The 14,205-nt window shown below is 37.1% G+C and overlaps 1 protein-coding gene across 3 annotated transcripts; it reads right to left on the bottom strand.

Moving 5' to 3' along the window:
- Positions 1-5,429: 5,429 nt before the first annotated feature.
- LOC122084354 (BTB/POZ domain-containing protein At3g50780-like) lies at positions 5,430-12,555 on the bottom strand. 3 transcript variants are annotated; one of them, XM_042652534.1, is made up of 4 exons: positions 12,170-12,555; positions 12,000-12,086; positions 10,939-11,882; positions 5,430-6,774 (listed from the first exon to the last, which is right to left on the bottom strand). In XM_042652534.1, the coding sequence occupies exons 3-4, from the start codon at positions 11,578-11,580 to the stop codon at positions 5,845-5,847; spliced, it is 1,572 nt and encodes a 523-aa protein (XP_042508468.1). In that variant the 5' UTR covers positions 11,581-11,882; positions 12,000-12,086; positions 12,170-12,555; the 3' UTR covers positions 5,430-5,844. The 3 variants fall into 3 exon arrangements, with proteins under 3 accessions (XP_042508468.1, XP_042508469.1, XP_042508467.1); XM_042652535.1 differs by lacking the exon at positions 12,000-12,086; XM_042652533.1 differs by lacking the exon at positions 12,170-12,555 and having other exon boundaries at positions 12,000-12,160.
- Positions 12,556-14,205: the final 1,650 nt, after the last annotated feature.

The raw sequence follows: 14,205 nt of genomic DNA, 5'->3' as shown, positions 1-14,205 counted from the left end.
CTCTCTCTCTCTCTCTCTCTCTCTCTCTCTCTCTCTCTCTCTCTCTCTCTCTCTCTCATGTTTTTAAATCCTTTTTTAGATAAGGGTTACGTGTGGTTGAGCCCCAAGTTCCCAACAAAAGGAGGTCTTTGTTTTGGCTTACTTCGTCACTTTATCTGTAGGTAGCGTAACATGAAGGCTTCTGACCTCAAGCCTAGCTCCTACCCTCAAGGACTTGCCAACATTAGTATCAAATTGTTGTACTAGGTGCATTAAACACATAAAATAAAGGCAATTAAAGATGCCCATTGATGATAATCAGTAAGAAAAAGATTGCTAAAAATTCTTTAAAAGAAGAGGATCAGAAGAAGTAATAACAAATATGTTATCAGGTTTAGAGCTCCACTTTCAGTTTTTAGTCATTTGTAGCTAGTCATAATCACTTTGTTCTTGTTGCTTATTCCATTTATTTATTTTTTGATATCTATGGGTTTGTATTCTATAAGATTCTCTTTCACCGGATTAAAAGATCGGACAGGATCAATGGAGTAACTAGCTAATGGTTTATTTGATGGTTGCAAATGACAAACGGATCAGTTAAAGCACATACCAATAAATACGAAAATAAATAAACATAGATCCGGACAAGACACAAAGATTTAACGAGGTTCACACATTGGTGTCGTGTGCTACATCCTCTGGCGAAGAAAAAGATGTTTCACAATATAGAAGAAAGGTTACACCCAAACAGCAGCGAGAAAACTCGCTCTGAAAACCCTAACTCAAAAAAACCTTTTCAATTACAATTAGTTGCTCAACAAGTCGATAGTACATTATATACTCCTCCAAGTCGTGGGTCGATCTATTGCGTCGTGGTCAATCGGGTCGAACCTACCACGAAGGTTACGCCCCCTACACCCCATATGAGATTAGTGATGGGCTCAGAGCTTGGGTCTATCACGCAACCCCTCTGCTTCCATCACAAATTTAGAAAATATCTCATTCGGGTCACCACCAAAATATATCGAAGCGGGTCATTCTTCAAAACGGGTCGAGAATTCGAGACAAACTCAACAAGATCATATCCTTCTCTTGTTCATTAGCCGTTGCTATTAGGGTTCCACATGAAAATAATTATTCCATATCAGATGTGAATAGCCCAATGTGATAAGGCTTATAAGGATTTCTCCTTGACAATTAGCTTTTAAGGATGATTCCTGCCAAATCCCTAGAACCAAGAGCTTCGAAGGGCTTAAGTAGGGATCCGTAGAAGACTTTACCTCAGGGGGAGGTTACTTTGACCTTGTGAGAGTAAATTGAGAATATTTGGGAAGCAATCAATGACCACATATCCCTCTCAAAGTGTCAAAGTCCCAACTTCTTAAGGAGGGTCAAAATGGTTCGCTTTCATATTCTTCTGTCCGCGGAAGGTACCCTTAATTCAGAAGGACAAACATTCTCATGGTATGGCTACCTCTTCAGATATTTGCTTTCTCCTTTTCTTTCAATTCCAGACAAGTTCTCGTGTTTCACTCGTTTTCACCCTTTCTTTCTTCTAAACCTGTAAGTTTTAAAAAATGAAGATTTTATTCTTTTTTAAAATATGAATTGAGGAGTGGGGCAGAGCTGGGAAGAGAGTGAAAATCAGTCATCAGTCATCACTAAGGACTGATGAGCAGTGAGGATGGAAGGAGATATTCATTTTGAGAGATGATGACCACCACCTGTGGCTGTGGCTGTGGCTGTTGCTATGGAAAGGATAACGACATGAAGAAATGAAATTATTAAAGCAAAGCACTTTTGAGCAATGCATGAAGAAGAAGAAGAAGAAGAAGAAGAGAGGAGGGGATATGGTTTTATGGAAGAAGAAGAAGAAGAGAGACATGGACTAACTCCAATAAGGTGGTCCACTACTGCACTGCTTCTCTTGCGTGTCTTTACTTTTGCTGGATGTAACAATGTAACCTTGGCCGGCAAGGGGTGGTCATGGCCATGTGGGAGTGTGTGTGTGTGTTGTGGTCCAATTGGAGAAACCAGCTGAGTGGGAGAGATGCCAGCCTGTGGTGGGATCGGGGCTTTTAGTCCTTTTTATCAGGATTCAGGACTGGGTGGGGGGTCCAGAAGAAGAACCCTAGCTAGAAGAACAACAACAACTACAAAGAACACGAAAACGGATACGATTTTCATCTTCTCTCTCTAGTTTTGCAGCCTTGATTTATGAATGCAGGCGGCAGAGAAATCGGAAGTGTGGATGGAGCTTTCATATTTGGAATCTGGAGCATGCAAATCGTCCAAAAAAAATTTCCCACATTTTTTGGCTTCATTTCCCCACTCCACCCCCACTCTCTCTCTCTCTCTCTCTCTCTCTCTCTCTTTTAAAACATTTGAAATTTACTTTTCTACCTTTGTATACAAAATCATTTCATACCACCTCATTAGTGTGCTCTCTTATGCCACTTTCTCAAAGACCCTTATCCTTTTGAAAAATTGAGACCAAATGAAATTTGGTATAAATGTTTATGAGATAGTACAAAATATGACATTTATTAGGCATTTTTTTTAAATCAAATGTATGATATTATTATTTATAATTATTTAGGGAGAATGTTTTCTGCCTGGGAGTGTAGGGTTGCATTCAGACCCAAAGGTGGCAAACTATTGATGCTTCCAAGTATGCTACCATTGGCTCCCATGCTGGTGCAGCCCTTACGACAGAAAACATTCTCCCAATTATATATATAACAAATTTAAGGAAAAAAGATCCTACTTGGTTGTGCCTCTACACCCAAAAACATGGGTGACGACAAGACAAACCTGCCCCCTGGTTGGATGCCTGTGCGTCTTCCCTGATTGGTCCTCCCACTAGCACAATTGCTACACGACTAGGTAGTAATATTTATCCCAAAATTTCTACGTACATGGCGAGGCCAAGCCTGGCTGGAGTCGGGCTCAGGAAAGGTCTCAGCCTAGGCCCAATCCATGGGTTGAAAAGCTCAACTGAAGCCTTGTTAGGTTTAGCGCGGGCTTGGGCTCGTGGGCCAATATTTGAAACCCCCTACCTTAAAACTTGCTTTGTTGGTCAACTTAATATGTAACTTTAACTCATTTTCGGAATTCCAACTAAAAATGAAAAACCTAATACCTTAAATTGAAATGTTTTTGAGGAGTGTACATTTTGTTTCTCACAAAATTCAAAAAATTTCAGCTAAAATATGATTAGTTCTACCCAAATGGAGTAAGCAAAGTCCATATCTATAATTGTGTAAACTTAGTTGCGAAATATAATTTATTATTTGGATGAACCTTGTAACATTTTTTTGTTCTATTTCATGGCTCACCATTTATTGAATTTTTCCGTTTGTATTTCTAATTGTGTAACATTTTTACTTTATCAAATCTTTGTTTCTCGCGTGGCAATTTGCAAGAAAGACAACAATTCAAGAAAGTCTCTATGCCAACTGAGCTATGATATGATAGAAATAAATAGTGGTCCTAGCTAGAGAGAAGCTATCAGCATCAACCTTGTAGAGAACTCTCTCTATCTTATATATGTCATATAAAGAAATGACACAAGAGTTATGAATTGGAACAAGTAGTAAAACAGCTATAAGGAAGGTAAAGTTGCTAGTCACAATGGAATCCCATAACTTTATTTTTCCCTTGGTATACCTTGAAAAATGAACAGGTTCAAAGAGGGAGAAATCTCATCTACCGGATAAGCATCTCTCTCTCTCTCTCTCTCTCTCTCTCTCTCTCTCTCTCTCTCTCTCTCTCTCTCTCTCTCTCTCTCTCTCTCTTTTCTTGCTTTCCTTCTGTCAACAACGAACCACGGCACTTTATGGTTCTTCATTACTCGTAAATGGGAGAATATTTTTCATGGAACCCTGTATGTCCATGGATGCTTTCAGTCCCTTAGATTTTTGAAGTTTTATTTTACCACTTCACAAAATCTATTAAGACTTATGCTTAACATGTAAATAAGGGACCTTGAGGTCTACCATATGAGAATAATTTTCAGGGACGAAACCGTTTATCTAATTGGAATCAACCAATTAAAACCCAAACTAACCAAACCAGTTATTAATCGAATTAGTTTTTGGTCCTAACCATTAGGGTTACATTTATTATTGAAACCAAACCGAACTGAATAGCCGGTTAGGACCAATTGGGACCAGAAATTAATTGATCACACAGTATTCACTCACTTGAGACAAGCATAGTCATATCAATGGGCCATTGAGTCTGTAGGCCTTATATTCCTCAGATTTTTCAAAATTCACTCACTTTTGGGCTTAATTAATGGTCTTTTTATCTTTGGTTAAGGGCCATCAAACTGAGACGTTTAAGACTAGGAACCAGATGGGCCAATTAATTATTAGTCTTGGCCCTAAGATATGGAACCGATACCAAATTGACACCCCTAGCAGGGCCCACTATACCCCAAAATTTGGCTGCCAAGTGGACTACAACGTTGTAAATCTGAAAGAGACTGTTTTCCCAAGCCTAGAATCCAGTAACTTGTGCTTTCCTAGTGTGAGTGTGATATATATGACTATCGTGGATCCCATATGGGCCCACAACTATCAATGCAATCTGCTTGAGCAGTCATAATGCAAAAGGTTGGGATAGCCTTTCCTCACCGTACATAGGAGTTGTCAGGGTCAATCAGGGTTGCGCTTTGTGCTAGGCTAAGCCTGACAGGACTGGGCCTAGGCTGAGATATCCTAGCCCTAACTGGGCCTGGGATGGGCTGGGCAAAAGGTACATAGGGTTGAGTGAGAGAGTGATGTGTGAGGATAGTGCTACCTTCTACAAGCATCTCTGGAGATTCAAATGCAAGGTTTCCTTCTTAGCACATCACTAGGGTTAACAACTCACTATTGGAAAGCTAGACATTCTTTGCAGATGAATCAAGAACTTTGTAAGATGCATGACAATCAAAGATCCTGCAACCATCCACATCAGTATTTCAAACCCAATTTCAAAGCACAAGGATTGAATGTTTAGCAAGTAGCTTTTAGCTTTGATGGCTTTGCATATGATATGGGATGTTTCATCCACTCTACTTGTATTGCTACAACCCTACAGTAAAGGGTCCATATACATCGTCTTCTGTTCGTGTAGAGTTCATATCTGTAAAGTTGAACCTGTACATAGTTTCAGCAAACAATCAATTTTCTCCCCGCAGTGTGGATTGACAGTCTCATCAGAACACTGCTCTAACTAAGTTAGACTGGTCTTAACTCTTAACCATGCCCAGGAGAGATTGAGAGAAGCAAAAAATTCAAAGGCAGAGAAAGCATGTATCAATCTCCCCCATTGTAGAAGTGTAAGCTCCACCTGGTAAAATTTTTGAAAAGCTAGTTGTAGCAGTTGGATATGCCTCTCACACTTATAATATAGTTGATAAATAATACAAATATCCTCTTCAGTTAATGGAAAATTAAATATGCAATGCAATAATGAATGTCATTCTCCTTGAAACACATATTAGTGAAAGTTTTAGACATTTAAATAACAGCATCGAGACCATATATCTTACTCTGCTTCAACAGAGAGCCAGTGCACATGAAACAAGCAACCCCATACTCCATTCTTGTCATAGATTCCACAATAGGAAAAAAGTTGAATTACTTTTTGGTTTACCTCCAGAAAGATCTGCAACGTTTACTTAATAGGAGAGTAGGGCCTGCATTTCCTCTGTATCTCTATCCCTATTACTATTTTCTACTTTCTTCTTCCACAATTGCACTCTTCATACATTAACAGGGACTTCATATATATATATATATATATATATGGTTGATAAAACATTAGTGCTTATCGGCTGTGCTACATAGAAGTCATGGAGCTTTCTGACTAGAGTTAATTTCCCTGCAGTTCCACATAAGGCCTAATAAAAGTCCTCCTCCACCAGATCTCAAAGGCTCTATGGAGACTTGGGCAATTGTCACCCACTTTCAAGAAATTACCCAACCATGCCAGTAAAATGCTCTGCTGATCTTCCAGTGGCAGTGTCAGTATAGTCCGACCAATTCCTTCTTCAACCACCTTTCGATCAAATGATCTGCAACCATGCTGCAACCAGCTGTAGTCGTCAATCAATGGCTGTAACCATGTTTGTAATAGTAGTAGCCGTGTATCCTTTGATGGAAGTATCTCCCCTCTTCCTATTCCAATGAATAACCTTGCGGTTGTGCAGCTAACAAGATGGCGAGACACTGTTGGCAGCCTTGAGTGAAGTGTTGCCAACTCTTGCTGGTTCGCCCACATCAGCACAAACTCATCTGCTGCTCGCCTCTCAGATAGAATCTCAAGCAACCATAGGATGTTATCAGCTTCTAGAGCTATATGCTTTGCCACGGGTCCTTTGCTGTCCATAGATTTATCACTAAATCCTGGTTCTGCAGCTTGCCTGAACAAAAGCAACAGTGCATCCAAACAGCTTCTGCATAAGTTGTATGCATTTTCATTGCAGATGTCATGTGAGCTGCCATTGGCAGAAAGTTTGTTATTCTCCCTCAGGAGCCCAAGTACCAAAGATTTCATCTCTCGACGGCCTCTCTCCTCATTGCTCTTGATGACTAGTTCCATTATAAGGAGAAGTGTGCCAGTGGGAGAGTTGGAGACATCAGAAGTTACCCGTTTTAACACTGGTGTGACTCCTATACTCTCACCCTGGAGACGTAGGACTGATGAGACCACCTTCTCTTCTTCTTCCCCAACCCAAGGGACTGCTTCTAGGTGTTCCAAACATGACTGCATGCATGAGATGAACCCAAGCAATTCAGCAACCTGCAAAACATTTTCATTAAGACAAGATTTTGTCAAGTATATCTACAGATATTTCATGCCTTTCAGATGTCCAACTGGTACATTACACAGAAGAATGATGTGTGATGGTACAGAGATTCCCTAAAACACAATAACCCTTCAGCAGGATAAACCCATACTTCTGAACTGTCCAATCATCCAACAAAGAAAAAAAAGGCCTCAGAAGCAATGCTGGCATCACATTTGGCTTTCTAAATGAGTTCTTAGGATGTAAACCTAAACAACAATAACCCCATAAGATATTGCACAGGGCAACCTTTTCCAATGGCATAAACATAATAATTTGGAAATGATGCCAAGTGTGACAATCAACTCCACATAATGACCTGTATCAGATATAAATGGAAAACCATCAACTACTGGATGGGATAATCTTCTAGAATGGACCAGTAGATTTAAGAAATGAAAAGAAAACCCTGCTTCTAGTTAGATATACAGAACCGGCTCAAGGATCACATTAAAAGGTGTTGAAGGTATGTCATTGTCAGGTATGCAGTCCTACCAGTCACTGCAAGCAGATTTAAGATTAGATGAGAACATTGATAGTAGTTCTACAATATTAGTTCTAAAATCAGTAGAAATTATCGGCAGATTTTGGATCCAGGAAATCAATCCATGCAGTGCTCATGCAAAATCCAATTGTTCATTTTTATTCTTGAACACAATATTTCACACACAATTGCAGCATTCATCCTAGTAGTTCTACAATCAGTAGAAATTATAGGCAGATTTTGGATCCAGGAAATCAATCCGTGGAGTGCTCATGCAAAATCCAATTGTTCATTTTTATTCTTGAACACAATATTTCACACACAATTGCAGCATTCATCCTACTTTCAGTGCATGAAGTTCCACTCCATATGATGCAAGTGTCATTTAAGACAAGTTGTTTGACTTTAAAATAAATAAATAGAATCTTGCAATAGTTAAAATATTTTCCCACTTACAATGACAAATGAAACAAAGGAGCCTCAAAATGCTAGTTTAGTATCATCATAAGCTCTTTAATGTTTAATCTATAATTCTATAACCAGTTCTATGTATTAGAAGCAAGAGTTTATCAGCTCATGTCAAGCAGAAGAGGATCAATGAGAAGTTGGGGATACATTTTTAACTTAACCAGAACAAAAATACAAATGAATGTCTACCCTTCTATGTTTTAGAAAAAGTTTACATATGTTGGTACCTGGTCCCTCAAGGTTTCTCTCTACAGTATCCTGGAAATCCCTGATGCAACACATCCATAGATATAATATTTTCTTTGCTAGAATAGTATTCAGTTGTTCTATGCTATATATAACAAAAAGCTTTGGCTCAGTTTCTTATGAACCTCTTGGCCTACCATTTATGAGAGTAGTTCATTTAAATTTTGCTTCTTTTTCCATTTCACTAATTTTGGCTCCATTTGTTTCACTGTACAATATTCTTTTCTAAATATATATATTATTAATCATAAATTTTGTTTTTCCATTTGGAATTTTTTTCTTTTTTATGGACGTGACCAAGAAGATGTGGACATGATTGAGGGTATCAGTCCATATAAGACTATCAGTTTAGGAAACCAAATATTGTAGTTTCCTTGTGTAATAGGATCCATGTAACATGTGTATATCTTACCAAGTATATCAAACCTAGACATATGGAATGTTTAGGACTCTCTTGTATATATAGTCATTCATTCAATGAAATACACAGATTACAAACCCTAACTGATAGGGGTGGGGTCTCCATGGGTGCCAAGAGTACCAATAATCAGGATACCATCATTATTTTGGGAAAGCAACATCTTGAATTTTGAAATGGATGTTGTCTTCCAACCTTTTGTGCTGCATTTTCGTAAAATGTTTTCCCTTTTCGGAATCCTTCTACAATTTCATATTGGTTTTCAACAAATCCAGTAAAATATTTACAGCAAAACAAATGCAGCCTTAATGAATTTCATAATCGATGATCTTCTACTTATATGAGATTTTGTAACATCAAATATACAAGTCATGATCACCATATTGATATGCATGACTTCTGTATAATAATAATAAAAAAAGGGAGATTTTTTAGTCTCGTAGAGCTTTCTATGGAAGTTGTTTCCACTGAAATTTTCCACTGATGTTTCCTCTGTGGAGTTTTCACTTCTCACTTCACAGTCAATTGAGAACGTAATATTTATGGAGATAACATTTAAGGTCATTATCAACCATCCCTGTTCTACACTAGAATCACTTGATGTGGTAATTTATTCAGTTGCACAACTTTTGAGTATACTTTTGCCTAAAGGATCGGATCAACATGGAGTTTTGAATAAGAATAGCCTTTAAACTACTTAAAAAATTAGTCTTGAAAACACCAACAAATGTTATCTGTTTATGAAATTGTTTCCCCTATAAGTTAGGTTCATAGTTGTCACGGCGCCAAGGCGAACCAAGGCGGCGGAGGGTTGTCTAAGCGCTTTGGCGAGAAGGCGCCCGCCTTAAGGCGAACTAGGCGAACAAGTGTTATTTTTTATTTTTCCTATTTTCTAACATTATTTAGTAAGTTATATATACCTTGTATCATAAAAAATCAAGAAAAATCAAGTCATTTCAACATTTAGCCACATCAAATCATAAAAAATTAACATTAAGTCATATTAAGTTATAAAAAATCAACATTTAGAGAAATGCTCTTATTCTATAATAAGTTTGACTGGTCAAATGATTTTATTTTTACATGAGACTTTTTGTATTAGTTATAATATAAAACCAGCTTTCTAACAAGTCTAAGATTACTTAAATCTGAGTTGCAATGACAAAGTTATGCTTCAGTCAAACTTATTTTTAAGTGCGTGAATACTGTTAAAATCGTCTGAATGAAAATAATTTTATGAATATCAAAACAAAATATTTTTTTACCGGACTTTTGGTTTTTAGCAATGTTTTAACATGATAGAATTTATAAAATTTTCATAATTGAGAAAAACCCTAGCATTTAAAAGTTGAAAATCGTCCCTATAACCAAAATCCAGTTTTTGTTCTTGGACTGGGGGGTTGACTTTTTATCCTTTTGGAATTTGATTTTTAAACTATTTTTATTGGATTCAAATAGGAGGTATTTGCTTATTTATGAATAATATCTTAAGTAAATGAAATAACAAATATTATTTCATTTACTTAAATGATATTTGGCATAAATAAGTGCCGAAACAGAAGGCAACATTGAACGCCTAGGCGACGCCTTGACAACTATGGTTAGGTTAGACCAAAAAGCATAACATATTTCCAGGTTCCAAAGTTGTTAGGTGTAGAATATATGAAAATAGTAGTCATATACTATTGCCATGCAATTAGCATACAGAAATTCTAGGAGAACCGTACCCATTCATGGAGGGCTCCTTTGACCATTCTGCATTAAGAATCAAGGAAGCAATGCAAGAAATTAAAAAAATAAAAATAAAAATAAATAAAAATAATAATAATAATAATAATACTGCCATAATTTTAGAAAGAAATGGTGATAGAAAAAAACTTCTCTGTATTTCTTATTTGCAAATAAGTATTGCGATACGAAAATCCGTCAAGGGCCTTTTGACCACTCTGCATTAAGACTTGGGGCAACCATGTTAATAACAAGGAAAAAGATATAAATATATATATATATATATTTCTGTACTATTGCCATGGTTCTGAGTCCAAGCATAACAAGGGTGGCATCCTCAGTACTTGTCATTAACATATGGTACCGCAAAATCCTAAAAGGAGGTGGGATGCAGATTCAATGGAAAATATAAAAAATTATGAATACTAGGCAAGAAATTTCTGTCACTGACTCACAGGCTGCCTGATGTTACGTATGGGTTCAGTTTCCAGTATTTCTACCATTCATTTCAAAGGAATTTCATGAAAAGCCAATTATTTGAAGTAAGCGGAATTTCTGGGAAAGAGAAAAAGAAAAATAATTCAGATCAATGAAACAACAGTAAAGAAGAAAACTTTTTTTCAGAAGAGCAAAGCACTCCTAAGTCCTACCAAATTAATACGCAAAAATAAAGTTAATTATAGTTCAACAGAACTTAAGGTCATTAATGGCAGCCAAACACATAATATTCAAAGATAAATGAAAGAGATTTGCTGGCATCACTTCTTAGAATACCTTGAGAATACGGAGCACCCGTGAAACACTTTGTTTGATCAACCTTTCCTTCATTTCTTTGCAATACATCAATCCCACGACTTCCACATAACTCTCCACATCTTCACAATCATCAATTTCAAGACGGCACAAAGGAGACTGTTTTTCAGAGAGCTTTTCAGCAAAGAAACTGCTATTTTCAACCAAAACATACTTATGAACACTCATCTTCACAGAAAACGCCGGTTTTCCAAATAAAACCACCTTCAAATCACTGGTTCCAGGTTCTCCAAACTCAATTGCCAGCTTCCGCTGCAAATTCTCAACTTTGGGTTTCGATGGTTTCTCAGTAACCACAGATGGATTAAGACCAGAATTATCAGGTACTAAAGATCCTAGATCATCAGAAACAAATTTCATTCTTGATGAGTTGGAAGCCAGGTTTCTCTCAGTCAGGGATGCTTGCTTCTTCTGAACAGGGTCTATGCGTGGAGGAGGGGTGGATTTGGGTTTGGGTTTGGTCCGAGGATTTTGAGCTTTGAGGTTCTTCTGAAACACAACTGGAGAGGGACAGCACCAAAACCCTTCTGGTGTTACAGCAATGGGCACACTTCTGATCTTGGTCTGACCCTGTTCTACTCTTGTAACTCTAAAATCAGTCATACTTACCAAAAATTTACAATGTTATAAATGGAAGTAAAGTTAAAAAAACGATGGATACCATAATTCAACTCCCCTCCCTCATCAAAGAAAACAGAACACTAACAATAAAAATAATAATTAAGCTTCCATAACAGCAATAAATTAGTTTTCCCTCAAAATGGCAATGTAAACGTTCAGATTCAAAACCAGGGTTTTAGAACTCAAAACACAAATACTCTCTGATATCCTGAATTAGGTTTGTTGCAGGATGGCAGCAATACGCAACTGTGGCCGGTGATGACTCTTCTTCACAATCTTGTTTCCTAATAGAAGTTCAGAAAGCAAAACAACAATCTAAAGCAATCAATTTCAAAGCATCAACCAGAAATTCAAATTTCAAAGCTACAGTTAAACTTCCTCTGCCACCAGTGACCACCAACCTGTGCTGTCTTGAAAAAGATTTAGCAGTGCGGTCCCAAAAAGAAGAATCTTTAGAAAGAAATTTTTTGAAACGTCGACTTCAATCTCTGGAACCACGACGTGGGTCTCCCATTAAATTGTAGAAAAGCCATCCAAAAACGTGAAAAGGAAAGGGAGAAAGAACACTGACCTCCTACGCCCAAATATGAAATCTTGAAATGAGAATATAGAGCCTCTTCAAATGAGAATATAGGGTCTTTAAATAACCAGCAGAAAGGATTTTACGATCTAAAAAATACGGAAAACCATTAAACACAGAATGGGTATTGTTAATAATGTCAGACACCGAATCTTTCTCTTTATCTGTAGTTTCATTTTTTCTAATTCCTCTTTGACATGAGTGGTCTGTAATAATTAAATCAAGCTTCGGTGTCAAGCATCAAGGAAACCAAAAATAGGATTTTGCACGGAGATAATGATGACTGATGGAGTGATGGGTTGTTCTCTAATCCTTACAAAAGAGTAAAACCAGGAGGATTTTACCAAAAAAATCAAAAACACCAGAAGGAAGAATACAAAAGGCAGGTACGACACTACGACTGTACCCTAAGGGGTTGTTTAAATTTTAAAACAGATCTCTCTCTCCCTCTCTCTCTCTCTCTCTCTCTCTCTCTCTCTCTCTCCTCCCCTTCAAAAATTCCCTCGGCCATCATCACTCATCGGTCATCACTCAAGCTCCAGAACCTGCCTGGTCCTTCCGTTTTTTTTTTTTTTTTTTTCTTGCTTCTCATTTTTCTTTCAATACTAATAATAAGATTTGTGTTTCCCTCTCTCAAGAATTTCAAAATTTTTTGAATTTTTTTTTCTTTTCCGGCCTTCCAAACATACCAAAATCATGGGAATTGGACAATTCCTGTTGGAATTTGGAACCGACTTTTTTTCATTCTTTTATAAAATTTTGGAAGCAACAATGTAGTCGTAATGAATTCTCTGTGGTTCACCTATGCGTTCATGTTAGAGACCAACATTTGTTCTATTTATTGTCAATTGCAAGATGAAGAGGAGTATTTATGAATTGAACCCAAGGGGGTAGCACAGTTGGTGAGTAATAAACTTAGTACGAGTCGTAAACTTGGATATCCTAAGTTCGATTTTCACTAGGTACACTGCACACTTTAGGGCACTCACACAGGGTATTTAATGCTCTTCACTAATTTCAGTGAAAGTTAAATGGTTCTTATTCAACCCCGATATGACCCGATCCATGCTGTTGTGGGGTCAATGTGGACCCGAGAGACTAGTCAGGAAAAATGCCTGGGTACCTGTAGTAAGCAAAAAAAAAAAGAGTATTTATGGAAGTTAACGAAACATTTGTTGACCTCTGACATATACATGCAGGTGATTATATGTGCAAAGTGTTTATGGAAGTAAACGGAATATTATGTAGGCATGCATTAGGCTCTTTATTTCTCTTCTCTCATCATTTAATGATTTGGGCCCGTTGTACAAATCGATACTCACTGAAACTTTTCTTCTCTTTAGACATCTATGAAGCTAATACAATAGAGTAGTGACCCGATTTCTCTCTTATAAAATAAACCAGCTTTGAAAGTTTAAACTCGAATTATTGATTGTGGCTTTTCTCCAAAATTGTAAACTCAAATCAATAGGGCACGATGAATTTCTTTCTTGATTTTTATTTAAAATCAGAATTGATTAATTTTTCATTCACCCAAAAAATAATTTACCATTTAAGAAATCATGATTAATTTGAATAGACTCCACGCATTCAGCCAATTTAGATCCGAATTGTAAAACAATGGCGGTCCCCCATGGTATAATACAGCCACATATGATTGTGACAAAACATGAATGAGAAAGAGTTGAGATTAATTCGGTAGAGGTAGGACTTGGTCCCTTGGAATCTTGGATAAGGTTGATAAGCTATGTTTTTAGTGTAAAATTTGTTAGGGTGATAGGCCATACCTCAATACCCATCCAAGACTTTACTGAACAAAGGACATTCTTATTTAATGTATAGGAATTGGAACCTAAGAGCAAGCTATGTTCTATTACTATAAAGTTTGTACATACCACGATACCATCCAAATCTTTTCAATGAGATATCTTATTATTTATTGTATAGGAGTTAGGACGTAGGAGATAGGAGTCTAAGGACTTAAAGAGGACCTTTGGCACTGAGAATTTTTTTTTTTTTTTTTTTTT

This window comes from Macadamia integrifolia, chromosome 7 (genome assembly GCF_013358625.1).
Source record: "Macadamia integrifolia cultivar HAES 741 chromosome 7, SCU_Mint_v3, whole genome shotgun sequence".
NCBI classification, from domain to species: Eukaryota; Viridiplantae; Streptophyta; class Magnoliopsida; order Proteales; family Proteaceae; genus Macadamia; species Macadamia integrifolia.
Note: the sequence above shows the minus strand (reverse complement) of the source record. Positions and strands in the feature narration are given on the sequence as shown.